The 27,451-nt window shown below is 43.3% G+C and overlaps 2 protein-coding genes across 6 annotated transcripts; one reads left to right on the top strand and one right to left on the bottom strand.

Annotated features, from left to right (window-relative positions):
- Positions 1-760: 760 nt before the first annotated feature.
- ARMC6 (armadillo repeat containing 6) lies at positions 761-8,043 on the bottom strand. 3 transcript variants are annotated; one of them, XM_076359391.1, is made up of 8 exons: positions 7,982-8,043; positions 6,811-6,963; positions 6,278-6,360; positions 4,970-5,540; positions 4,334-4,479; positions 3,620-3,751; positions 2,948-3,085; positions 761-2,086 (listed from the first exon to the last, which is right to left on the bottom strand). In XM_076359391.1, exons 2-8 carry the CDS (start codon positions 6,929-6,931, stop codon positions 1,874-1,876), a joined length of 1,404 nt encoding a protein of 467 aa, XP_076215506.1. In that variant the 5' UTR covers positions 6,932-6,963; positions 7,982-8,043; the 3' UTR covers positions 761-1,873. The 3 variants fall into 3 exon arrangements, with proteins under 3 accessions (XP_076215506.1, XP_076215504.1, XP_076215507.1); XM_076359389.1 differs by lacking the exon at positions 7,982-8,043 and adding an exon at positions 7,532-7,607; XM_076359392.1 differs by lacking the exons at positions 761-2,086; positions 7,982-8,043 and adding exons at positions 2,150-2,701; positions 7,532-7,607.
- SUGP2 (SURP and G-patch domain containing 2) lies at positions 7,975-25,456 on the top strand. Of its 3 annotated transcripts, none has more exons than XM_076359366.1 (11): positions 7,975-8,035; positions 8,596-8,717; positions 9,874-11,526; positions 12,480-12,597; positions 13,300-13,808; positions 13,989-14,100; positions 14,930-15,447; positions 16,357-16,421; positions 17,114-17,250; positions 20,623-20,743; positions 23,838-25,456. In XM_076359366.1, the coding sequence occupies exons 2-10, from the start codon at positions 8,603-8,605 to the stop codon at positions 20,741-20,743; spliced, it is 3,348 nt and encodes a 1,115-aa protein (XP_076215481.1). In that variant the 5' UTR covers positions 7,975-8,035; positions 8,596-8,602; the 3' UTR covers positions 23,838-25,456. The 3 variants fall into 3 exon arrangements, with proteins under 3 accessions (XP_076215481.1, XP_076215480.1, XP_076215482.1); XM_076359365.1 differs by having other exon boundaries at positions 20,935-25,456; XM_076359367.1 differs by lacking the exons at positions 17,114-17,250; positions 20,623-20,743; positions 23,838-25,456 and having other exon boundaries at positions 14,930-15,213; positions 15,333-15,447.
- The last annotated feature ends 1,995 nt before the right edge of the window (positions 25,457-27,451 follow it).

Genomic DNA, 27,451 nt, shown 5'->3' with positions numbered 1-27,451 from the left:
GGGCAGCGTGCAGTGCCCGGCTGGTGCGTCCTGCAAGGCAGCACACCCGCGCCTGGCTGGTGGGTCCTGCAGGGCAGCGTGCCACGCCTGGCCTGCAGCTGCCTCCCGGCAGGGCTTTGCCCGACAGCCCCTTCACCCCGGATCGTGCGTTCCCCATGGCCCAGTCAGGGATTAAAACCGAAAGACCGCAGCTAGAGGGAGCTCAGCATTACACCGACGCTTGTTTAAAGCAGAAGGAAAATAAATCCGAGCTTTCCTGCCACCGTGGGGGAACCCCATGTTTGATTCTCTCGCAGCACCGCATTAAGCTTTGGTGCTGCTCCTCACCCACCCCAGACCCACCAGCGAGGCAAAGCCTGAGAGCGCTAGGCTGCACCAAACACGCTCCCCAGAGCAATCAGGCGCTCTCTCCAACACAGGGCACCCACAGGACTGGGACCTCAGGGTTTCTTCATCAGCTCTGCTTGCCCGCTCTGGCACAAAGGAGCGAGGCACCTTCACCGGAGGATCTTGGCTAGGTCAGAGCAGTGCACAAACACACCGAGCTGTTTACACAGCAGGAAGAGAGGAGATGCAGGCAGCCTCTCCTCGTACAAACACTCACGTGGGGGCTAGAAGCCTTTGAAGAACACAATGACCTTCGCTATCTGCTGGCAGATAGCGCAGGGCTGCAGGAGGCTCTACTTACAAACTCATCAGCAAGGCATTTCCACCACCTTTCTTTTCCTGTCTCAGAAAGGCTCCATAAAGAGCCAACCACCCTTGTACATTTTTACGTTTTATAGGGTCAACATTTCTACAGAGTATCACGTTAGAAAACATCCACTCAAGTACAACATCAGTAGCAGCGCAGGAGAAAGGTTCAGCGCCCAGAGCAGAGCTGGTAACAACGCAGCCCAGCAAGAAATAGGAACCACGTGGCTGGGGGCACACAGAAGCCTTTAGCTGAGACTTCAAAGCCTTTCCAGATGTTTCACCTCTCCTGTTTTGCCCCCCAAGTCCACAGTTGTCTTCAGTCCACGAGGCACACGGCCTCTTCATTACAATTAGAGCACTCTTGGATTCAGGGAAGCGCCGCCCTGCCAAGATATAAGCAAATCCCGGGCTCCCCAGTGCTGGCTTCCCGCTGTGTGGTGCCACTGCCAGTTTGTCCCTGCTTTGAAACTACCATCCTCGCTACCAGTCCCCAACTTGCTCATCTCACTGAAAGAGAACATGAACTTTCCTCCTGGATGCAAATGGCATCATCATAAGGTATGTTGCTTTGGGCCACACTATCCCAAATCCTTACTTTGCTTTTGTTTAAAATGTTACGTTGGCTGAAAATCCAAAACAAAGCAGCAACACAGAATATGGTCAGCAGTAAAATAACGGTTAGTAGAACAGTACAACAGGACAGAACACATTCACAAATGATGGGATTCCTCCTCAGCCATCCCATTACCAGATCAGGCTGCCAGCCTCCATCAGCAGAGAGCGGAGGAACAAATCAGAACCAGCTGCCACGGAACGTACCAAACTCCTACCAGAAAAGATCCACTTTTGCTCTTACTGTATAGAACAGAGCACGTGGGAGCGGCCCTGTTCTGTACACAAGTAACATACATAATAACAGGGGGGAGCAGATCATCTTCAGGCATTAGATGATTCGGGGAATGATTACAACACAGAGTTGATTTGCAGCCTGTGAATGCATAAAGCCATTTCAGCTGTAGCTCCCAATAAAAAGTTCACCACAGCCTCACAAGCCAGGCATTTGCTTCAGATATTCCAGTTCAATGTAACTGCAAATTAATCCATGCCACTTTGTTTCCCCCCTTAGACTTCATGTACATAGACGTCTTGAAGCTCCACTGCTCAGTGGAGCGATGATTCACTGAGCTAGGCTTCCCTTCTGACCTGTCCACAGCTCTCGGAGCTCCACTTTGCAGCCAAGATCCCTCAGTGCAGCTTTGGCCACGTCATCGCAGTCCTTGTGTGTTGCGCGAGCTTCTGTTATTAGGTTCTCAGCTCCCATCTCTAAGATGGGCTGAGAAAAGTCCCGGCTCCGGGAGACCAGGTTGCGGATCAGCATGCAAGCCTGTTTCTGAGGAGAGAAGTAAACGAGAGATATTAGCATCTTTTGTAGGGAATACCATCCATGTAGGATGCCAGCACACACAAAGAAGACGTGGCTCCTACTAAAGAACCTTTTCTGGGCAACCAAACGTGAGATGCCGTAGACAGCAACAAACTATTTCCTGGAAGAATAAAATCCAGACAAAAGCACGGCTGCTATTTCTCATTGAAGTTTATACAACAAAACCTTCTGCTTCTGTCAGAACAGCAGCAAATCTCAAACACCAGCCAGGCAATATTGAGTACTTCTTTAAATAATGCTAAGACAGACTTCTTCAGTTACAGCAGGCCCACTTTTCTACCGCCTGGTATGCTCTTCCAGGCACCTTCCCTGGCAGTTAGCTTCAACTACTACATATATTCTATGGTATTTTAACACTCTGGAGGGCACAAAAGTGGACACAGGACCTACTGAGACTTGCATGAGAAACCAGAGGCTAACTTCTTGCCATGTAGGTGTTTTATTCAACTCTGGAGAACAGATGGCAACGTCTCCTATAGGACAGATAACATCGTAGCACAGGCTGGGTCTGGGAGCCTATCCTCATCCTGCTCTTTCGAGGAGGAGGAGTCGTCGTAACGCCTGGAAGAGAAGCATGGCATTCCACAGTCGCTTGAACCTGAATTCAGGTGGATTTGAAACCCAAATTAACTTTTGCTCCGATCACATCAGGGTGACAGATGTAGGGAGTCCTGCATTCAGATGCTGCATTCCCAACATACTCAGAACCTTTTGGTATTTGCCAAGAAAAGGACAAAACCCCAGTGAAGCAGTGAACACAGGCAACACCAATCCTGAATAAATAATCAAGTGCTCTGAGGCAAATACCTGTACGGCCACTTCTCGTGGGTGTGCTTTCATAGCCTGAAGAGCTGCCAACGCCCCTCCGCCTTCCATGATGACATTACAGTTCTCAGGTTTGCGCAAAGCCAACACGCACAAGGCTGCACAACCCTGCTCACAGATCTGCAAGACAAAGGGCAAGAGACACTCACGGGCTGAAAATGTTGCTTTAGGGAAAAAAGTGTTTGGAGTTTGTTTCCTTTTTTGACGATTTTTAAAATTTATTTTTAATTTTATAAGTTTCTTCCACTGAAACATCCTGCTTCTCTGGCATAAACCAAGTTTTACACCTCAGAGGTGTTTACACCTCAGAGGTGTAAAACTGTATCCAGCATCCATCTGATTGAGGAACAAGAAAAAATCCCAGTATAATAAGGTGGACATACCTTTACATTTACACAAATATTTGCCAAAGCATGCACTTAACCACTCTACAACAACTGGATGTTAAAGGTTTAATACATTGCTCAGCTGCAATCATTTAACAACTGTACTTAGAATGTATCTGCTCTCAGCATAAGCTGTTTATCACAAGTCAGAGCAACGCTGTGCGTTGTTCCCCTACACAAGACAAGATAACACAGCTACATGATGCAGCCCAAACCTGATCTCCGTTCCCAGCCCCGGTGGGACTTCATCAACCACTTAGGTGCGTACCTGAGGGTTGGCAAGGTGATGGCTTATAGCGAGCACAATGAGGTCCGTTCCCCCAGCATTAACGATGGCATCTTTCACGTCGTCATTACCCGCAACCGCTCGGATGGCGCTCAGCACCTGCTTCACCACGTCCTGCGTTCATCAAGAAAAAACAGCTTAGAAAGCTGCAGAGAGAGTTTTACAGACTTTTGAAAGCCAACCAGCACGTCCCCCAGCAACTCCATTCAAACAGCTGTAATTCCCAGTTATGAACAGCAACACTCTTCTCAGTCACTCACATCTCAGACGCATTTTTCTTGCTAGACAGAGTAATAAGGAACCTTGTTAGTTTGGCAGAGGTTTTCAGAGAAGCTTAAAGAATCGAACACCAAGCCTCTGGGACCCGAGCATCTAAATCCTCTTGAATCTCTTCTAGCTAGAATGGTGGAAAACCAGAAGCTCAGCTTTTCCGGAAGCAAGCTGAGTTCTGCTTGTGGAGGACAGAGGAAGTAACTATGAGCACGGGGCTCAGAATGACTACATTCTTATCTGACAAAGCACGTGTAACCTAGTTCTGTGTATAAGACCATAAACAGAGATCAGTGGTTGGGTTTCAACCCTTAACTGCACCTAAAATAATGCATAGTTTAAGGCCCATTCACAGCCAGGACTTTAAACCGAAAAGCACGCCCTGCTGCATTACCTCCATTCCCAAGTACACTTTATATCGCTCACCGGATGGTCGATGCAGTCAGCCAGGAGAGCCACCATAAAATTTAAGCCGCCGAGGTCCACAATTTCTTGACAGAATTCATTCCTGACAGAGAGGCGAGAAAGGGTGGCACACAGTTCACTGAGAACACTGGAGTTATCTGTGAATGCTGCAGAGGAGAGATGATGAATGGAGTAACTACGAGGAAGGAGGGGTGCTGCAGAGTCAAGGTGTTTTACTTTGCTTCATTGAAAAAAAAAAAAAACAAAACTAAACAGGGAACAGTGAATTTCCCTTTATGTATTAAAACACATAAGCACAGATGACATCCTGTTCACCCTGTATCTAGGCTGAGACAGAGTATCTTTCCTTGGCAAGAATGCAGCACCTCAGCAGGGATAATGTGCCTGTAAAATACTTCTTAGATAGACTGACAAATAGCTCTGATAACTGTCACCTTGGTGCTGCTGATAGCCTCTGGAGCAGTCACATTATTTTTCTCTTTTGGGGGACATTTCGTCAAAAGAATTAAACATCGTTTTAGTGGCAAATTTCTGAATCATCTCTGGGGAGCTTCCAGTTACAACAAAGCACAGTTTTGAGATAAGAAAGCACAGATGATTCAAAATTGGGATCAACGGTCATGGGGTTCATTTTACCTTTTGCAGCTTCAATGAGGACTCTTAACCCATCATTTTCCAGCACAATCATTTTGGCATGATCATGAGCATGACCAAAGGGCACGCGGATGTCATCATCAAACGTCATGATCCTGAGCGCTGAGGAGGCCATTCGGACGACATCGGCACTGTCTCCGTGCTGGACTATAGCTCCAGTCAGAAGTGGGAGAACCCCACCTTTCACAAAGTCCTGACGGTTCTGCTCGTGTTTCAGACAGGCATGCCGAATGCATCGGATCCCAGCCAGCGTCATTTCCGCATCCTCCCTATATTCTTTCAGAGTTTGTAGCAGTAGATCCTGGCCAGCGGAGTCAAGTAGGTCTGGCTGCCCATCCAAGATGGCAGACAGAGTATAAAAGGCTTTCAGCATTAAATTTCTGTCTCCTGAAGCCAGCTGGCAGGCAGAGAATACCACAGAATAGGCACCATTCTGCCCAGCCAGATAGCGGAAAGCCAGCTGTTCTTTGCACTGATCAGTAAAGACCACTAGCTGCTCGGCCATCTCAGCAAGATCAGAGTCAGCAACGGCTCTCCCAAGGGAATCTAAAGTCTAAAGAAGAGACCAAGAGTTAACTTTTCGATCTGAACTGTGAAGAAACAAGAACAGTTCTTTATAGTCAGTCAAATTTGTTTGTTTATAATAATAGTCTTCTTTTAAATTTAAACTTAGTTTGACATATCAAGAAATGGCTGTCTCAAAGAGCAGCATTTTGTCTTCATGCACGGGACCCTTGGAGGAACGGGGGCTTCCCTGTACTTCTGCCATCAACGTCACGCCATCACCGTATGCCAGTCTGACCAGCAGTAGGTGAATTGGGTCCAACCAGCACATTTCACGGGGGTCAGTGGTGCGCACGAGTATTTTTATATTCTTGCTGGTGAGGGACTGTATTCAATCTTTTCATCTACCTTCAGAAGGGCTAGATAACAGCTACCACTTAGGTTACTTGTATTTCTTTCACTGAAGTTCTTCTGTGGTTCGAGTTTACCTGACAACAGCAGAACCTGCTTCTAAGTTATGAAAGGGCAGTCTCTGCATTTCCTAGGCAGGAGATACTGGCATTTTGCACTTACACAGATACTTCCACTGAAAAGTGCAAGCTAGCTCTTTGAACCTTTATATTATTCCTAGTTTGCAGAATAGATGGGATTAACTGCTTGTTGAAGAGCTCACAAAGAAATGGGACAGAGGCAGACGTAGAAGGTATGTCTCATTATTCTTAGTCTATTACTTAAACTATTATATAACGCTGATCCTTAGAAGACAACATAAATTTGTGCTCCTACCAGCAAAATTTCATGCTTTTGCTTTTGACCATTTTCAGAGGCAGGCTGCCACACAGCTTTCACAATATTGCTTAGGTCAACACCTAAAAGGAAAAACAAAAACAAGATTAATATTAGTTACAGGAGCTCGGGTAAAATTTGTCAAGTCAACCACAGCGAACAAAGAAAAACTTATTGTAAAGCATAGATCAATGCACAAAGATGCGGAAAGGCTGCCAAAGTTCTTGCTAACTATAATGGTCAAATATATCCTGGAACAAAGCATCAATTCTAGCTAAATGCCAACTGGGAAAAAAAAAGAGTTCAATTCCATTCACCAAATTGCACCCTGCAGTTTCACCTAACGCAGTTTTTCAGTCATAATTACTTCGTGAAACTAGGTTAGCGTTAATAGTATCTATGTTCCACTTCACAAAGGCTTCTTTTCAATGCTGGATGATCAATCTTTGCACGCAGGTTCTCTTAAGTTTTGAGATATGTAAAACCTCAGTCTGCAATAACCTGAACTGCAAAAGTAGATGAATCTACAATACCTTGGGACTCAAACTGCTGCACAGCTTCTCTCACAGCCTCTTCCGGATCCATTTCAAATTCTGTAATGTTTTCTTGCACTGCATCATCAAATGTTTCCTGTGCAATCTGTTTCGATCCCATTTTACTTGGATGGGGTAAACTGCTTCCTCGTCCTGTCATTAAGATAGTCCACAATTAGTTTTGGTGCAAAACCTTCTAAGGATAATCAGAAACAAAGGAAGTGACTTGCTCTTTTCCAAAACAAAAGCACAGAACTTGAAACCAAATATATATAGTCAAAAGGATGGTTTTGTTTTGGTTTTTTTAACGGGCAGAAATATACCAATTAAAAGAAATAAGGAGGAATTTCAGAGGCCCAGGATTTGGATTGGGATGCCGTTGCTGCTCTGCTGTGGATGGGTGCGTTACCATGACACGGCTCTCACCACACCTCGCCTGCCGGAGGGGCACGGCGGGCAGCCTGCCCAGACACACACGGCTCCGAGACCCCACACACTCGAGGGCTAACACAGCCCGGAGCCCCTCGGCCTGCCTCTGTCCCCGCTCCCGCAGCAGGGCCCGGTTCATCCCCGCATCCCCCTCAGCAGGCCCAGCCGGCCAGGCGGGCCCAGCCCCTCAGTCTTTCGGCGAGGCCTGCCCCGGAGAGGGCCCAGGAACCGGGCGCGGGTACTGGGGGAGCTCCCGGGCGCCCAACGGACCCCGGTTCTCCTCACGACCCACCTCCGTCCCTCGCCGCCCGCAGCGCCGCTCCCTGACGAGCTCCTCCCGCCTGACAAAGAGCAAGCGGGCTGAGAGGACCGGCCCTACTCGGCCGCCGTACACAGCCGGCGGGCTCCGACCCCGCCCTCCGCTGGCTCAGCCCTCTCAGTGCGCATGCACCAACGCAGAAAGTCACGCCAATCCCCCTCACGAGAAAAAGCGCGGGGCGAAAAAGAACCCGGCGTGTCCGAGTGCGCATGCGCCCTGCCCACAGCGCGCCCGCGCGCGCCACACACACACGCCGTCCGCTGCCTTCTGCGCATGCGCAGTATGCGGGGACTTGCTGAGGCGGGCCTGCAGGGCAGCGGGTGCCCCGGGGCCCCGCCGACGGAGCGGAAGGCTGCGGGCCGTTCGCTCCCGCCCGTTCCCCTTCTGCTTACGGCGCCGTCCGACCCGGGACCGCGCCCTCACCGTTAGTACCGGCCCGCGCCAAAGCAGCGCTGCCCCGAAGCCACCCGCCTTGAGGTGATGAGGGGGCCGCGCGTGCGTCGCGGCAGGGCCCGCACTGCGCAGGCGCGGGGGGGGGGGGGGGGGTGCGGGGGGCGAGCAGCGTCCCGCGGGGGCTGCTGGGAGATTCCCGTGTGGCGGGGAGGCTGCGGGACCGGGGCGGGGGGTGCCGCCTCGGTGAGGGCAGGGCCGGCTCCCGGCGGGGGCGGGCCGCGGGGCGGGGCGGGGGCGTCTCCTCCTCCTCCTCCTCCCGGTGCGTGCGCGTGTGGCAGCGCGGGGCGGTGGGCAGCAAGCTGCCGGGGGTCGCCCGGTGAGGGGTGGGAAGGCGGGAGGCGCCGACGGCCGCCGCTCCCCGTCACGCTGCGTTTCGCCTCAGGCTGGGCCGCCCCGCGCGGGGAACCGGGGGAGGGAGCTGCCCGCACCCCCACGCTGTGCTCACGGGAATCCGCCCGGGCCGAGCCTGGCGGGGGGTCCGGGGCGCCGGGAAGGTGCCGGCAGCGTTAGCGGCTCGGCAGCGGGAGGACCTTCCCCGGCGTCCGTGCCCCGGTCAGGGACGACATTGTGCTGTTTTGCTACAGGATAAAAATGGCCTCTCGGCGGATCACACGGGAGACGTTTGATGCTGTAGTGCAGGACAAAGTTAAAAGGTATCGCATGGACCGAAGTGATGCTATAGAGGACACAATCCATCATTTTAAAGGTAATGAAACCCGGGCGTGACGTGCCGTGGATTATGCAGCTATTCCGGTAACAGCTATGTTAGATTTCTTGCCTTCCATTTATGTGTATTTGCCTAAAACGTGGACTTGTGCTGGTGCTTTTCCACATCCATTTTTATTTCAGAGGTTAATAGCTTGGTATGACTGATGCTATTTCAATATGGAATGCAAATTCCAGGCAAAAAATTGAATTTCAAACAAAGGAATTCTGTTCAGGCTGCATCAGAGAGTGGGTCCAATTTCAGGGAGGTCTCCAGAGACATCGCTGCAGGATGGAATTCTCTTGATGTCTGATAAGTTAAATAAATGTAGGAGTGCATTTGAAGCCTTTTGGTCCTCGTATTTCATGCTATTTTTGGAGAAAAAGATAAAAGCAGGACATTAATCTAGTGAATGTATACAAAACATGATCTGCAAATTCTTTTATCTTCTAAATTTGATATTTAAAACGTCTAGAAAAATAACTTGGATTACATTCATAGGAAATTGAGAGTTTTAAAATGAGATCTCTTCTGTTTTCTTAAAGTTGTATAAGCTCCAAAGAAATCATTTATTTTAAATACTTAATTTGTTCAAGTATTCTTTACTTTCTGAATTTAACTACTGGAATTAGGGGATAGGGATTCTTGGATACTATGCAGGAAATTCTAATATTTCTGGCTTTAATGTTATCTTAGATAATTGTGTATGAGTTTGTAGAAAATATGATCTTCTGTTCAACTGTGGAATTCCAGCATTCAGTGTGGAAACAGAAAGTGCATGCTTTTGATATTTTTACATCTGAGAAATCTGAGTAAAAGCATTATGAGCACAACATTAGCATCTTCCTAGACTGAGAAAGTTGTGAGCAAGTAGAAAATAGGGTTTATAGCAGAATTTGCGTTTCAGCTTTAGTGAGAGTAGAATTTTTAATAAATTGTGTTGTCATGTGTGTTTAGGCATTGTTAATCATTTCTTGCTTTTTGCTTATTATGAGTTATTCGATGTATGTAAGAAAGCAAATGGGAATATCCTGAAGTTAGATTTGTGTACTGTTCTTCAGAAGTTGACTCTTGTAAGTGTCTAAATGTGTTTATTAATTTTTTTTCTTAATACTACTTGTGGTGCATTGGTGTATTTATGTTTTTATCCTTACAGCTCATTCAAGGCCAGTCCCAAGACCAAGATACGAAGACAGTTTTCATGATGATGGAAGATATACTCATGACAATGCCCAGCACCATCCACATGATGACTGGAGTGAAGACCCTAGAGATGACTATCCGGGACCTTCTTATAGATCTACTAGTCCTCTCATAAGGAAAGATAACTATTACCATGAACAGTATGGCCGCCCGGCGTCTCGTGACCGGGAATTTGGCCGCCCGGCATCTCGTGACCGGGAGTATGGGCGTCCAGCTTCGCACGATCGGGAGTATGGGCGTCCAGCTTCGCATGACCGGGAGTATGGGCACCCAGCATCTCACAATCGGGAGTACGGACGCCCAACTTCCCACGAGCGGGAGTATGGGGGCCTGGCTTCTCATGACCAGGACTATGGCCCTCCTGACTCTTGGGAATCCACCGGACCACACGAAACTGACTTTAGTTCTTCGGATATTTTAGGTGATTTTAGATCCCCAGGACTCATGGAAGATGAATATGGCAACATGGAAAATCAGGAGTATGATGTGGACTTTGGAATTCAATCTGACAGCGAGTTCCGACCTCCAATACGGAGGGGCAACATTGGCAGGGGAAGAGCTCTGCGAGGAAAGCGTATTACAAGGGGCGCTGTTAAAACTAAAGTATTCAAAGGAGATATCAAAACTCCCTTAAAGAAATGGAACACTAAAAAGCTGCAACCGGGCCCTGATCAGAAGCCAGCTATGCAACCTGATCAAATGCCAGAAGCTGCTGAACGACCTAACCAGAGGCCGGTGACCGTCCAGCGCCCTAATCCAAAGTTGCCTCCACGACCTAATCAGAGGCCAACTATAACAACCCAGAGACCTATTCTCAGGCTCCCAAAGCCTGCGCATGTTTTCAGAAATCTCAATTTTGACCTTGTGGACAAATCGGACATTTTTTCAACATTTGGAATAGAAATTATAAAATGGGCTGGGTTTCATGCAATAAAAAATGATGCAGAATTTTCCCGGCTCTTTGGAGCTCTCTTTGAGCTAGAGACAGAAACCTGTGCAAAAATGCTTGCTTCGTTCAAATGCTCCTTAAAGCCAGAACACAGAGATTATTGTTTCTTTACTATCAAGAGTTTACAACACGCTGCTCTGAAAACTCCCAAAGTGGACAATGAGTTTTTAAATATGCTATTGGACAAGGGTGCTGTGAAAACAAAGAACTGCTTCTTTGAAATAATAAAACCTTTTGATAAATATATAATGAGGCTACAAGACCGCCTCCTAAAAGGTGTTACACCGCTGCTTATGGCCTGCAATGCTTACGAATTAAGCATAAAGACGAGCGGTTTTGGTAATCCAAGAGAAATGGCAAGTGCTTTTGAGACCACTGTTTCTCTTTGTCGTAAGTCTTTAGCACTTCTGGGTCAGACCTTCGCGCTAGCATCTGTTTTTAGGCAAGAGAAAATACTTGAAGCGGTAGGGCTCCAGGAGATGGCTCCAGCACCAACACTGTTCCCAAACTTCGATGATTCAACGTTGTTTGGAAGAGAGTACATTGAAAACTTGAAGGCTTGGTTGGAGAAAAGTGGATATCCAATTCAGATGAAAAAAACTGAACCAGAGTCCACAGTACAGCTTAAGAAACCCTCTCCTGACACAAAAGTTAAAAGTGAGTGAACTGTTGTAAGATACTTTGCACTATATAATTTCTTTATTTGTCGCTAGCATTTTGTCTTAATTTTTATGGTTTCATTAGCTCAGGAATTCCTAATTCCGGGAATTCCATGTAAATCCCTAGCAGTGCTGAGGCAGGTAGTAAATACTGTCTGTTGTAGCAATCGCTTTCAGCTTTGTGGATGAAAGCATGCCTCCCTCCCCGTTCCTGCACGTGCTTATACTTTAAATCTAGGATTTTCACCTTGTGCCCTTGGCTGCTTCAGCTGCCCTAACCTCCAGCTTCACAACTCCCTGGTAGGGAGGCCAGGACCACAGCTGTAACTGGCTACATCACAGAGTAAGTATTTGCGTGTAAGCAAAGTTGGAGACGTTACCGTTACCGCATTTATCAGATGCAGGCGTATTTCTTTGAAGTTGTTTATATACTACCATCTATAGGAATACTATCTCCTATACCGTATTAGGCCATCTAGTTCGTCCTCTCTAAAGCATTCTTACTCGTTACTATACTCATCTGGTTTTTCCTAATTGAACTTCAGATACTTTCGCAGGGAGGTCTTGCAGCACTGACGCTGAATGGCTAATAATTTGCAACTCACCCCCTCAGAGTGCTGTTCAAATATCCTTATTTTGCACAAAATCCTTTTGGTGCAGTAAGTAATTGCCATTTAAAGGATGGCTTAACTTGCCCAGGATGGCAAAGGATAAGTTTCTTAAACCACAGTGCTTCTCATAATAAACTGTTCTAGAATCTAAGTTGAGTTGAGAAAACAGTTGGAAAGTTTCTGAGGTTTCCTTAATTTATTCTAGTATTAAGTGCAGCCTTTTTTGTATTAATATGTTGAAAAATTGCAAATGTCAGTGTGTCAAAGAATAACAAAGACGACATATTGATACGCTGTTGATGAGAATAATACAATGACTGCATTTTATTTCTTCCTACAGCCCCACAGCGAGCTGATCGGAAAGTTGTAGAGACAATTGAACAGCTAGTGAATAGCATTGTTTCAGGAACCTTGTCTGCCAAAGAGAGAAATGCTCAGAAGAACTGTCCTGAATATTGGTAGGTGTGTTTGAACGGTATGTTGTAATACTACTCTCTGCTGAAGATACTTGGAATATATTTACTTAAATTCAGTATTTCCCTCAATGGGTGTAAGATCAAAGCCTATTGTATATTTAATCAGACGTTTTGAAAATGTTTCCTCAGGTAATTATACTTCCTGATATCCCTGGAAATTGTCCTGTTGCTTCTGTTTTGTCTAGTAGACCACGTTCCTTTTGATCTGTCAATAATGACTGTATGTCAATCCAAATACAAGATGTTAAAAGCAATTTACATTTACAAGATGAAAATAGTAAGCAAATGTAGTTAATATAAACATACAGTAAGGTAACAGACTTACGGATCTAGCGTTCTATGAATAATGTTGGAAAAGGAAAGCTGAGACACTTCCAAGTGTAATGATCTCTTAACATGACAGTATCTTTTCATGTGTGAATTGCAGCATAGCTGATTAATTACTAGCCAAATGATTTATGTCAAAACCCTCCATCATTTATTTGCTTGGCATATTTACTTACTGCTTTAGAAGTGGAGTTGGCTGTTACTCTGAGAAAAACCTATGCAGGGTAACGTTCATGTAGCAACTTGTGTAGACCCCTGGAAAAAAGGATCAATTGCTACTGAGTTTCTCATCTGAGAATTTGAGATTAGTTGTGCTTTCAGCTTAGGCTTTCATTTTATTTATATGATTTTATTTAGGTTCTTGTCTGATGAAGATAGTCTAGAATACAAGTATTACAGACTGAAGTTATCGGAGATGCAAAGGCGGACATCATCTGGAAAGGAAGTGGGTGGTGAGGGCAGAACACTAGAAGAATCTGCAACAGAATCAGTCAGGGCCATGTTGTATGCCAGGAAAGTTGCAAGTATTAAGAGAAGGCTATTTAAAAGAAAAAGGCTTGGAATTATCACACAACATGGTATTCGAGGAAGGAAGGTGAGGAGAGCAACCATAGGGACACAGACTGTGCTTTCAGCTGGTACGGTGCTGAAGCACCAAGAGAAGCATCTTCAAGGTTCAGTCCAGTCAAAGCCTTCTGTATCAGAAACCAGCCTGTCTGAGAAGAATTCTTCCCTCGATACAACCTCATCCTCACAATGTGCCGCCAGTTCAGAGGTGTCTCTGCCAGCAGAAGAAAGGGCAGATTCTGAGGATTTATTAGCACCACCTGAACTTTTCCCACCGTTGTCCTCTCAGTTTCCTGATGGTAAGTGCAGATTCAAGATGAGATTGTAAATTATATGAGAAAAAAATTGCATAGAATGTTCTGCTGGAAGTGCTAAAAATCATTTATTTTGCTAAAGGTGATATTTCTCAACTGTATTGACCTTCCTGTGATGCAGATTCTGTATGAAGCTATAGATAACGAGCATTCTGTTTCTTGCAGTGGATGCTAAAACAATGGAAACTGCTGAGAAGCTTGCCAAGTTTGTTGCTCAGGTAGGACCAGAAATTGAGCAGTTCAGCATAGACAACAGTGCAGATAACCCAGATCTTTGGTGAGTAACCTACTCATTTATCTGTGTAAATGAGCCAATAAGGAAAATCAAAATACATCTAAACAATTACGAAAGAAGTATTTCCTTTTATTATTTGTTGAGATGTATGCTTTTATTCAATGTGTTAAGGAAGAGAGGGTTTTGAGCAATACTCCCTGTTGGTCCTGCTCAGCACCTCCATTAATGGTGAATATCTGAAGTATCTAAGAAAGAAAAACACTTCTCCTAAATGCGGACATGCACTGATATATGTATTTTTTCTTTTATATCTTAAGTAATCAGCTTGCATCTTGAAACAGTGTTCTGCCAAAGTATTTTCAGTCTTGTTATTTTTTTAAGTGAGGCTTTGATTACAGTGGCCTAAGTGCTCTAGTATAAATTAGCAGAGTTATTTTTTCTTTTAGTCATACTGTGCCAACAAAAATGGAGCCCTATTATCTCTTCTGTCTCTCAGAATCAATACACCTATTTCCACATAGACTGCATGACTGAAATTTGGAAGACCTGAAGTCTCTTCTGGGGTCTGCTGTTTGCCTTCTGGGTCATCCAGAGTTAGCATCTTGTCTTAGTTTCTCCATCTATATAATGAAGATAATTGTACTGAATTCTTTACAACACAGTTTGAGAAGTGCTGTTAAAAAGCAGTCTGTAAGAATTGAGGAGAATGATTGCTGTTTGTAGTACATGTTGGGGAATCCTGCAGTTCTACAGAAACACACCTGGAATATCCATTCAAAAAATTAATAAGATATTTATTTCTAATGTCTTGCTTCATGCTAGCTGAAGAAAATATCTTTCTGACACTATTTTCACTGTAATTTTTGGTCAGGTTTCTACAGGATCGAAACAGTTCTGCTTTCAAATTTTACCGAATGAAAGTCTATGAGTTATGTCCATCTATTAACTTCAGTGCTGTGTCAGAAGCAACTGATGCTGGGGAAGGTGCTAAACCTGAAGAGAGAAATTTGGATATTTCAGAAGAGGAGGAGGATGAAGAAGAGGAGGAAGAAGATAATGAGGAGGAAGCTGAGTTTGAGGAGGATACCTCCCAGCCTTTGGAAGAAATGGAAATGGAGCAAGCAGAGGAGGGAGAAGAGGATGACATGTCAGCAGGTAGAAGTGTGGAAAACCTAGCTGAAGAGATGATTTCCAAAACAGGAGAGGAAATTTCAACAGGTGAAATGCAGCTAGCCGCATCATCTGATGGTGCTATACCAAATCTGTCGACACAGGCATCAACTCCTGCTCCTGGTACCCTATTTCCTCGCAAACGAATCAGCAGCAAGTCTCTGAAAGTTGGTATGATTCCTGCATCTAAAAGGATTTGCCTCATAGAAGAACCAAAAGGTGAGTGTTACTTAAAAGATATTTTGTAGGTATCAGTGCAGAATTCCTGATTTTTATGTACTTTGTTACTGACTGTTACTGGCTAAGAGAATTACATTTCTTTAATAAAAAAATGAATACAATGTTCATTTTAAAGGTTCATTCAACTGACAAAGGGGAATCTGAATAAATTGTGTAAGTTTTGTATTACAGCGCAATAGCAAAGTTTGCGTCAAACATCATTCCTCAAATATTCTCGAAGTATATGTGAATGTTAACCTCTGCCTGCTGCTTAAAAAACTCACAGTAGTAGTTTTTGCGGGGTTTATTTTATGTGTGTATGGAAGGTTTAACAGACTTTATAGCACTGAACATATTTTGAGTGTTTGACTAAATATGTTTAGGCTGTGGATTTGCCCGTCAAATTTTGTCAATGTGGCCACAACGGGGGTGGGTCGTGATATTCCAAGAATCGAGAGAGAAGTAGCTTAAAGCTGATTATATGTGCTCTGCAGCTACTTTAACAAATGTCTCGTCTTTGCATAATGATTTTTACTGATGAAGGTTGTCATTTGTGAGATGAAAATGACGTACAATAACCTCATTTAAGTCCAGTCTGAATTTGCTATCAGGGTATTACAGAAGCTCAGGGAAATGAAAGATCTAAAGTCCTTATAGTATATCATCCATCACTGTATTGCTGGCATGGTATGTCCAAAACTAAATACATGCATTTCTAATTACCTTTTTTGTGGTGGAGGGGGAAAAAAAGTCTTACCATTTCTTTTTTTTTTATTCTGATCTTTCTTGTTCATTCTGATTTTAGGCCAAGGCATTGAGTTAAGAGTCCCACTTGAGATGTACTTTTGGAGTTCTGTATTAAAATTGGTTTTCTTTACAGCTGAATTTTGTCTTTGATTTGATTTGCAGTGCATGAACCTGTCAGAATTGCTTATGATAGGCCTCGTGGTTGCCCAGTTACAAAGAAGAAGAAGGTAAAGAACTCCTCTGGTTTGCCATTGTATTCTGAGAATCAACTGTCGTTACAAGAGACAGCCTCTGAAAATGTGTTATTGCCATAAAATCGAATTAAAACCTGAAGAGCCTGATCCTGAAAAAGACTGGATTAAATCTGAGGAGAGCCATGGCTCCTGTTGTCTTTTAACTACCTGTGTCAAAATGAAACAATTTATGATTAGAGCACTATTGACAGCTGTGTGTTAATCTTGTCTCCTATTTAAAAAAAAAAAAAAATCAGTGTAGTGCTGTCTGGAAAATATGTTGTAATTTCCCAGAATTGGTGAGAGACGTTACTTGACTGCTGTATTTGTAATAGGGATTCAGTCATCAGATCATTCAATATTTGTTATTAAAAAACATAAATACCTTTTAAAATATGAAGGTGTAGTCTTTGCTATTTTAATAATGTAATTAAACAGTTTGAGAACCTGAAATAAATTTGTTAATTCTTTTTTTTAAACTGGCAAGGCAGATATTTACTCTTTGATAGACTTTTTCTGTGTAGCTAGGGAAGTGCTGCTTAGAAGGTATTTCTGTATATGCAGAAATTCAAACACACTTAGTTTATAGGGTTGGGTTTGTTTTTTTTTTTTTGAAGGATTTTTAATACATGATCTCCCTGTATAACAAAAATCCCTTTGTTTTTCTGGTTTTTTCCTCTCTGCAGAAACCAAAAGATTTAGAATTTTCACACAAGAAACTGACAAACAGGAATGTGGGTTTCCAGATGCTTCAGAAGATGGGCTGGCAAGAAGGACATGGCCTTGGTACACGAGGAAAAGGAATCAGAGAGCCTGTAAAAGTGTATGTAATGGGAACACACTACAGAAATTTGACAGCTCTGGAAAAGGCTGGGATTCTAATAGTAACTATGTTTATCTAACCCACCTAGATGTGGCCAGTTCAGTGTTTTGTTTCCTTCTTGACGCTGGCCTCTGGCCTCAGCACAGTTGAGCGTGGAGACTTCACGCGTTTTTCTGGCCAGGCTGGGCAAAGTCTGGTCTGGAAGGTGGCTGTTTCTTGCCATCCAATTTGACATCACTGAGGGCTACAGCATGAATGCTGCAGTGTGCGGACACTTTCTAAAGATATATGGGTGCTCCTGTTCTTCAGGAGGTGTTTTTTTGTTGTTTTTTTAACACATAGTAGTATCCTGGGGACCTCCTTGCTACCACGCCAGGTACATAATATACAAATAGACTTTACGAATGTCATACACAGTACTCCTAGGTTTAAGCAACAAATTTATTTTCACTCTAATTATGTGATTCATTCCGCTGCATACTGAAAGAGGTAAGTGCATCTGCCAGAAGGTAAGTGTGCTTTTTCCTTTAAAATACACTTTTATTTTTGAATCTTCATTTTGTCTTTTAAAGTTGCTGTATCCAGTGTCCACTGCTGCCAGGACGGAGAATGGATAATACCTCCTCCAACTCCCTGACTGAATAAGGAGGCAGAAACTATTTATTTCTCTCTGAACCCATATGACAAGCTTTCTAGTCCACACACGTAGTCTGTGGTTTAACAGTCGTCTTTCTCCAGGGATTTCTATTTTCTCTTCATGCCTTGGACAGTACTGGTCATTTTAGTTGGTGGGATACTTCTGGTTGTTTGCTTTCTTTTTTCCTTAGTGCTCCCTGTGGTCCAGTGGCCATCACTATTTTTTCTGTATTTCCTTCTTCAGCAGCAAACGGACAATGAGAAAGCAGCTTACTTCGTCTGTAGCTCTCTTGTGTTCACCAGGGTTAGAACCTTGGTTCTTAACCTCAAAACTTGTTGGGACCAAATATATGAGTAATTTTTTTGTTTCTGTAGCTCCTGGCATGAGCGTCGCTGCACAGCTCATCATGAGCTATTTAATTGTATCTGGTCTGACAGCCCACCACATTCTAAAAGTTTCTGGCCATCTTTAAGAACTGCATTTTTAATATGTGAAAATACAGTTTTTCCAGCTTGAGTCCATTGCTATGTCACCCTTGTAAAGACACCTGCAAAGAGTAGTGAAGAACTGCTTTCTGCACCTCTTACAAAAACTTGTTGACCTTTTCTGTAATGTAGCGAGAACTCCATATTATTGATTATTTTCCCGGTGTGCACCTCTTCTTTACTTTCCCATCAAAGTCATTCTTCAGGCAACACTTTGGGACAATCTCAGTGAGGATGAAACCAGTGCAATTTAACATTTTGCTTTCTCTTCTTAGTTGCTTTGATACAGTGCAGGGTTGTTTTTTTTTTTTCATTTAGTAATCTGTAGCCTCTACTCTTTCCTCCCCTTTTGAAAACTACCAGCTCTTCTACTGATGACTTGTTTAAAAGTCCACATGCTGTCTAATCTCATTCTCTGAGCAAAAAAGGATGGATTAATAATTGGAGACACTCCAGTTCTAGTGTAGAGCATATCTCAATCATTATATAACACTGATATCTAAAACTGATGTATTCAAGCACATCAGTCGTTACACAAAGAAACTTGAGGCCCTTTTTTGCTAGGAAAGCTTAAAGCTTGTCTTTGGCTATGAGAGCAAGTCATATTTGCAGGTTTGAGGAGATTTTTATTTATGTTACTGTAAAAGATACATGAACTGCATGGTGACTCCTTATGGAAATGATGGGTCCGGAAATTTTAAATGGAGTTTCATGGTTAGTCTTGTGAGCTGTTCCCTGTCTTCAGAACTAATTTGTCACAGCTATGGGTCTGACCGATTCTACGGTTCAAGAGATGTTTTAAAAAAAAAAACAACAAACAAACCCCAAACCAAAACACACTCAAAGGCAGAACGTTGTTATGGGATAGACCCTCCTCTGAGTAATTATCTCATGTCTTTGATTCGTTTTTTTATTCTGAAAGTCATCTAGAAGAGGAACTGTGGTGCAAATAGAAAAAAACATCTGTTCTTTCTGTTTGGAAGTATGAAGCAACCGTTGTGTAATGGAAACAGCAAATGAAGAGAGTCTGCTTCAAATAGGTCATACTATAAAAGGTGAAAAAAAGCAAAGTTTTGGGAGGTCTTTTAGGTGACTTTACTTCTAACCATAACTTAAAACGTAACTTAACTTGATCATACAGCTGCCAAGTCAGACTGTACCATTCAGAAGAAAAAACAGCACCCAGGATTTCTACTGTGGACTGTAAAGTTGAATTTGCTTTTTAGAGTCTGTGAATGTTCTTTTAGAATTGCACAACAATCCCCTTGGCTTAAGTGGACCTGTTATTACAGAAATTGGATAAGAATCTTTTTTCTTTATTCTATTTAAGGTCCTCAGATTTTACCCTGATAGCACAGAAATCCCAATTTTGGTACATGGGGCAATCTAAATTTTCTTACTTCACGTAATGAAATCTTTAATAGACAATACTAATGTAACTGACTTGGAGGATAAAACTGGCACAGAGGATCATTCCTGTGGCAGAGGTTTCATTAATCTTAGCTTCGTAATGTCTACATTCTATGCACATAGCCTGGAGAAAGAGGTGGTTTTTAATTATTTGTATCTCTGCATTCTTGTGGGTCATCCTCTCCATCTACTTCCAGGGCAGAAAGTTGTTTTGATTTTGTTGAGGCCTGTCTGCTTCTGTTGGCACGTTTGGATGAAGAGAGATGAGTTAACGACTCATTTTTCTTGGAAGGGCAGGAGCTCCAGGTTTTGTCTGTGGTGTGTGTCCTACAAGACTTCAGCTTGCTTTGTGTGCTAGAAATTTTAAGCAAGAAGCATTATGTTCCCTTGGTAAAAATTTCATCTTTTATCCAGAGTCATGTGGTGTTTCCTACTCATTCCTCAAAGTCTCTGACTTCTGTCATTTTTGAAATGTAAGAAATAGGGCAATTTTTGCCATCTTTTCAACAGAGGATCCTATCTACCATGAATAAAGTGGTTAATACAAGAGTTCATGTAAGAATTCGATCTGTTAGATGACTATTATTTTCGCTGCTCCCTTAATGTCATAGGAGCATTTTCTTCTGGTGGGTATTTGCATGTGTAATGGGAGGTGGGAATTGTTTTATAGTTGATCTGGTGTGCCAGGTACCAAGCTTCCGCTCCCCTCCTCCCCCAAATGAAGCAGAATTACTCTTCACTTGAATTGTGTCTATGTTGGAAGCTATTGTTTAGATCTCTTCTGCACATTGTCAAATGTAACAGAAACAGAGTGTTCTAACTATTCATTTTACTCCCTAGGGGTGCTACCTCTGCAGGGGAGGGCTTGGGTGTTGCAGGGGAAGAAAATAAAGAAGATGCATTTGATGTTTTCCGTCAAAGAATGATACAAATGTACAGGCAGAAAAGAGCAAGTAAATAGGTATGTGCAATGGACGCCTCTGGTTTATGAATTCCTGCAAACATTAAAATACCAGGGTTTTTTAAGTCTTCCTTTACCAAGAAAATATTACTGTTTCCATGAGTATATCTGGCTTCTTAACATTTCATGAAAATCCAGACCTACGTTGAACTGCTTTGAACTGCTGAATTACCCCAAATCTTACTTTCTAGGTTTGACATAAGAGACTCGCTCGCTAGAAAGTGCACGGATATGCAAAGGCTGCTGTATGAAAGATCTTCGGCAGAGTATGCCAGTATGAAGAACACTTTGTTCTATAGTAGTGGACTTGAATACTAATGTATTAAAACGTTTTCCAAGATTAAAGTTAGTCTTGTATTTAATTGTGCAAGCTAACAACTTGGATGTCATCTTCTGAGGAAGAAACAACTGATTTTGTTCTCGGAAGTGCCTGTTTACCTCTCTCTTTGGCCAAGTTTGCCTGTTTTGTGATGAGATGGCTTACCAAAAAAAAACGGAATAAGCAACATGAAAAATATGACTAGCCTGGTTTGGCTCTGATCCTTTCTGAAGCCAAGAATCTTCTCAAATTCAGATCTTCTTGCAAGGGAGTTCAGATTTTATTTTACTACATTTTATTGATGGGCTAATCTTCTGATCTACTTCTGGAGTCTGCATAAAGCAGTTTCCTTTCCTCCATACGCCAATTTTAAGAAGAGTCTTTACCTGCGTGCTTATTTTGTATAGGATTCTAGACTTTAAGTGTAGGATGAATAACGGAGTTCATCTGAGTCTGAGAACACTAAACTCTTCCTTGAAAACCTCGGCTGCTAAGGTTTTTCATTGTAATGAACAAGTAGTACATATTTTAAGTGTACTTTTTGTTTTTACACAAATTTGCAGCTCTTCTCCAACAAATTCTTGAATAATTTCTTTCCTTCTCAAAGAAGTTTAAGCCATGAGCAGGTGCAATTCATGTGTCAGCAGAAAATACTGAAGAAAATACTTGGAAGTCAGATATTCGGAAGTCATCTGGAAGTGGATCATCAGTTTTATAAGACCATCAGTTTAGAGAGCCATTTCTGTTTCTATTAAATTTGATTTGCAGAAGTTTTTACTGAAAAATCCCAAGAAATAAGACAAAAAGCTTGTACTTTTAAGGGACTGTTCCAGAACTTACTGAAAGAGAAGACTGGATTAATCTACTGTGCTTCAACAAAAAGCATTACCTAACTGCTTGGTGAAGCAGTTCTGAAGGCATGAAAGATTTAGCAGTGTTACCACAAATTAACGTTCAAGGTCTGATCATTCATCTTTTCCCGACTTGCACATCAATAAGGGATCTGTGACTGGATTACTGGAAGTGACAGAATTTAATATCGCACTTTTTAGTGTACTCATTCTCCATCATTACCTTTCTAAAACTAGTCAAAAGTCTTCACTTGAATGTTATAGTACCAAAACCTACTTCACTGAAGTTTTCTTTAAAGAGTTTATCTTGAGCTGACGCATGTTTTGCTTACTAGGAGTGAGTGCTGTCTTGCTGTTGTTTTCATCCTGCACCATGCTTCTTGTAGAGCAAAGAGCTTGTGGTACACCACTAATAGCACCCCACAGTAATGTGGCAGCGTCTCAAGTTCCTAACTGACAAATATGCAAGAAAATGTGTTCTTCAGTTATCAACTTGCCTGTGCCTGCTGTTTAAAGAACAAAATTATATTCTTTCTCCATTAAAAACCCTGCTGGTTGAAAGGGAGTGTCTTCATTTTCATTCTGTAGCAACAAACTTTTCCTTGCTTGTAACAACCAGTTTTAGTTTATGAGTGCAAGGGTTTTTTTTTTCTTTACTGTATGGGTCTTTGAAACCATGAGAACAAAATCATGTCACAGTGTAATTTTCTGATCACTCAGTGTCAGTTGCCTTGAAGCACATAATCACTAAATAAAACCACGATGGCAGGTATAGAAAAATATGCTGGTAGTTCCATTTTTCCATGAACATCACGTGTGTCTTCACCTTTACATGACAAGAAGTTGAAGCACGAAGGCTATACGTACAAATAAGTTTATCTGGTTGTCAGACTTGATTAAGGACACTTGATAGCCCAGACATTTCTCATAGGCTTTACTTGGAGATATTTAAAATCCTTAAACGTTTTGGACCACGGGCTACTTGAAAGATCATCAATTACAGCATTTGGCAGTGTATGGTTACCTGTTAAATTCCTGTTTGGGTGCGTTCTTCACTGCCCCTCTTTCTTTCCTGTGCCTAATTAGCAGTTACGCAGTGTAAAACTTGAGCCTTTTGAAAAGGAGATCTGCCAGTCGCAGTCTGTTTTAGAATGACACTCTGGAACCAATACTGTTGGCCTCTGATTTATTTCTCAGACCCACTCAGAGGGTTTAGCTTTTCTTTTAGTTTCATTGATGAAGCTGCCAGTGTTCACAATTTTTATTTCCCTGCAAACTTCCAGTTCACCTCTTCTTTCACATTTACATTTTGGAAGGATTCTTGATTATATTTTACACTATTTGGAGAAAGGCACAAGGCGAAGTGTAGTTTCACACTAGATTGAAACCCCCTCTCTCAGACCCAGATCAGCATTCTGCGCTGCTCTGATTTAACCTGAGTTTGTGGGGCATAGTACCATTCGGGGTGCATTTCCTAAACACCTGCTTACCCAATCTGGGAAAATTGTTGGTGTCCAGATTGGAGAATGGTACCGTCCTTTCTGAGCGCAATTCAATTTAGAGTACAATGCTGTCTTGAGAATAAAGGTGAACGTTGGGAAAATCTTAATCTGCTACCCTGGATGATTGTAGTATGGTCTGTCTTTCTTGTGCCAAACTTTAATTTTGGACAAGGTATCAGCAGAGCAGTACTGGTGCTGAGATTCCAGTGTTGCTCTCAAGTGGGTTAGCGTTTGCCACTTGTATCTTGTTTTACCAAGAGATGACCTTACGCTCCTTTTGCAAAAGGAATTTCCTTTTATTTTGACCTGCTTTTGCAGGCAGTTCTGATTTGAAAAATTTAAATACTTGTACATGTGAAACATTTGTTATGCAGACACATTGCCTTGTTTAAAGTTTACTAGCTTCTTTTCTGTTATTTTAGTTCCAGGCTCTCTTCCATGAAGACTGCAAGCTTCAGTGAACATTTTAACTAACTTCAGTGGTGTGTCTACTGTCTTTTGGTTGGTTTTTGCCATTAATCTTGTAGAGCAATTTGCTAGTTTCTGTTCCGTGCAAATTGGCAGTAGTGCTAAGCTAGTAACAATTAGATGCTTATGTTATTGGATAACTGACATTTCTTTTTAGTGTAAGTAAACATGTTAGCATTGTTAATCTTTTAATATCTGCAATAAATGTAGAACTAAACAATTTCTGGTTTAAATGTTTTGCTTGTGAATTTGGCCATTTGTAAGAGATATGCATCATTTTGGCACTAACAAGTGGAATTGAGATTATGCAGTGTTACATTAGTGTAAAGCAGGATTTCATAGTGTATGAGGGAAGAAAGGTCCCTCTGTTTCTGTGCTGCTACACGTCTCTGTTGAGAATACCCACTAAATCATTTCTTAGTTACTTTTTCATGTGGCTTCTAGTGCATTAAATCCATACACAACAGTGTTACTTTCCACATGAACACCAAAACCGTTGTGCCCCAGATAGAATGCAAGAGGTTTACCCTTTATTCACGTATCCCAGGAATTAGTTGTCTCTCTGATTTTCTTGGTGTACTGACTTTAAAACAGCAAAACTTTCTCTTTACATACGTGTGTGGTTTACTGTTGCCTTTAAATTCAAATTCCTTTTTTAGACAGGATATGAGGGGGAAAATTGCAACGAGCTGAAATTTAACACTGGTGCAGCCGCCTTCTATCGAGAGGTAAAGTGAGAGTGTTCATTTGCGAAAGATACCAGCCAGGTCTCCTGTCCCTTGCTTTTACACTGACAGCTAGGAAAAGCTTTACAGAGGCAAGTTCAAGCCCTGGCTACACCTTTTTCCTCCTTTTCCTTCAAAAATTTATTATACGTGAGGACCTGGTTCTAGAAGAAAGGACGTTTGCTCTCATTGGAGAGAAATGAGGAGATCCCCATTTTGGGGGAGGTGCCCTAACAGAGTAAGAGAACTACAGTCAATAATACACTGTTTGGAGTAATTGTGTTGGACTAAAAGAGATGTTTTCTTTTTTTTTTTTGCCTTCAAAGCTTTTCTTTCGTGTAATACCAATGACATTTTTCCTATTTATTTTTGGGGTTTTTTAGAAGACACTACAGCATCCTTAGTGTGAACACTTAATCTGTGCTGAGATGTTACTTCTCAAAATCAATGTACAGTATTTTTTTTCTATTGATATTCTGTTCTGCTTTAAAGTTAATCCTGATGTATTGTGCCCAAAGAAAGTCTGGACTCAGAAATTCAAACACTGTTATTTTGGATTGTCTTCTATCCTACAAGCAGGTGTATTTTCTAATTAAAAATGAATTCGTGAAAGTCCTGTATCATCTTTAACTCTGCATATCTCATGACTGAGTGGCCAATCACAACCAGACTGTAGATTTGAGCAATAATAAACACCTTAAATGAGAATATGCTCAAAGAACAATAGGGTACTTCTGAAATAAATAGTTTTTGTGAACCTTGTTAAGTAGGTAACTTGCTGAATTGCAGCAAGTGTGGAAAATGTTTGCATTATCTGTGGGCAATAAAGTTACTGCTGTTTAAGAAAGCGCTAGCACAGAGTGTGTTCTCTTCAGCTTTTTGTGCCTAATTCATGTCGTTAGAAGGTTGTGCTGATTTCCTTTAAAATTATTTCCTAGACAAGACTTTGCTTTGAAGAGGAAGGCATATTTCATTATCCTGCCACTGGGTAATAAAGCAATAGTAAAACAGCAAATACAAAGCAATAAAATCTAATTTTTACAACAGCTGCCTCTTTGGCAGAAGTTCTTTATAGACAATTGATTTGTGGGGTTAACAAAAGTTCTATCTTTGAACAGTTTACAAGACGTATTTCAGAAACCGGAACTATTGTTGGATGGGAAATAAGAATTTTGAAAAACAATCTAAAATGAGAGATCATTACGAGGTCACACAACACAAACATGAAAAGAGAATCCGTAAGTTCTGGCTTTATTTGATGCCTTATCGGTTGCTGTGTGTTATTTACCGATGCCAGTGGGAGGAAGGATAGCAGAGGGCGTTCCGCAAAGTTCTCGTTTGTCGTGTACACCGAGCACAGAAAAACCCATGGTTTATTTTACTGTTCAAGCCTGGTAATTAAATCCAAGTCACTAAGAGGATGCAGATCAGTTTTCATCCATATGCAAACGTCAGTTACGTGCATTTCACAAAACTGAACATAAATACCCAAGATAAGTTGTGCAGGAGTGTAATTTGACGCAGAGAAAAGCAAGTGTTTCTCCCGCGCATCAGCAGTAGGTTCCATCCGCTGGTCCCGCCACGGTGATCTAGTGAGAAGCCAAGCGTTAGGACGCGTAGCGGGCGAGACGGGCTTTACCGTGAAGCGAGGAGAACGGTTTTGTTCCGATTTCTCCTTAGGTCTCCGTACAGCCCCTAGCCTAGGGGAGGTCGGTACCTCCGTTTCACAGCACCCGTCCCTCCCGCGAGTCTCCGGCACCGACTGGAGGTCCTTCCTCCAGGGGCCTGCGCGGCTCCCTCCCCGCGGTCACCCGGTCCCCGGCGGGGGGGAAGGCGGGACCGGGGCTGCCCCGCTCCGCCGCGCTCGGCTTTGCCCCGGGCCGGCCCCGCCGCAGCAGCAACCGGCGCGGCGCGGCGCGGCAGGGCCCGCGTGCCCCGGCGGGCGGCGCCACGTGGCCGCGGGGCGCCAACGGTCGCTCTTCAGGCGACGGTGGGCTGAGGGAGGAGGCGCCATTTTGGGGGGGGTGTGGGCCGAGGGGAGCGGGGCCGGTGGCCGGCCTCGGGCGCAGCGGCGTCGGGTGCCGGGGCCCAGCGAGGTGTGGGGGGCGTCCCCAGAGGGGTGAGGAGGCTCAGTGGAGTGATGCTGGGGTTGGGGCGTAGTTTGGGGAGCCTGGGGCCACAAGCGGTCGCACACCTTCTGTCCCTCGGGCGTGGGCCACCTCTGCTCAGCTGCACCACACGTGCAGTCTAGAAGTGCCCGTCAGGGAAGGGTAATCCACAGTAAATTGGGTAATTCCCAGGTAATTCCCCCAGCAAAACGTGCTGTGAGAATCCAGGGTCAGAATTAAGATTTGTCCACTGAAAGACGCGGTGGGACAGGGCAGCTGCAAACTCCTGGTGTGCCTTACTGCCAGGACCAGCCGTCCCAGGTGCTGCGAAGAAAGCTGGTCACAGGGAAGTATAAAACAAGACTGTGGAAAAAGTCTGTTCTCAAATACCAGACATCCTAGGAGGCGGGTGCTGTTGGCCAAGGGAAGTGTCTCGGTACATGGGCAACATCTGTCTATGCAGACTCACACCCTGGGTCACAACACAGGGGCTAACAGAAGTTATTTAACAGTTTTCTGAAGTTTCCAACCTGATTTACTAATTTAAAAGTATTCTAACCCAAACAATACTTTACTTGGCTTATGCTAATGCAAACGGTTTCCTCAGCTGTTGGCATTTGGTTACAGATGAAAGTGCAGAAAGAGCAGAGATTCCCTTTTTTATGAAAGCAGATTTGGAATCTGGCTTCGTGGTTTCTGTAATTGCAGATGACAACTACCTAGCTTTAATTTTGC

This window comes from Aptenodytes patagonicus, chromosome 25, assembly GCF_965638725.1.
Source record: "Aptenodytes patagonicus chromosome 25, bAptPat1.pri.cur, whole genome shotgun sequence".
Classification (NCBI taxonomy): Eukaryota; Metazoa; Chordata; class Aves; order Sphenisciformes; family Spheniscidae; genus Aptenodytes; species Aptenodytes patagonicus.
The sequence above is the reverse complement of the archived record's forward strand: the minus strand, read 5'-3'. Positions and strand labels throughout refer to the sequence as shown.

Excerpts from the sequence above, each read along its gene's own strand:
- ARMC6 (XM_076359391.1), bottom strand. The coding sequence starts at position 6,931 with ATGGGATCGAAACAGATTGCACAGGAAACATTTGATGATGCAGTGCAA. Across the intron at positions 4,480-4,969 it reads CCTCATTGAAGCTGCAAAAG|CATTCACAGATAACTCCAGT; the intron begins GTAAAATGAACC and ends TCTCCTCTGCAG. Across the intron at positions 2,087-2,947 it reads CACGAGAAGTGGCCGTACAG|AAACAGGCTTGCATGCTGAT; the intron begins GTATTTGCCTCA and ends TTCTCTCCTCAG.
- SUGP2 (XM_076359366.1), top strand. The coding sequence starts at position 8,603 with ATGGCCTCTCGGCGGATCACACGGGAGACGTTTGATGCTGTAGTGCAG. Across the intron at positions 11,527-12,479 it reads TCCTGACACAAAAGTTAAAA|CCCCACAGCGAGCTGATCGG; the intron begins GTGAGTGAACTG and ends TTCTTCCTACAG. Across the intron at positions 12,598-13,299 it reads AAGAACTGTCCTGAATATTG|GTTCTTGTCTGATGAAGATA; the intron begins GTAGGTGTGTTT and ends GATTTTATTTAG.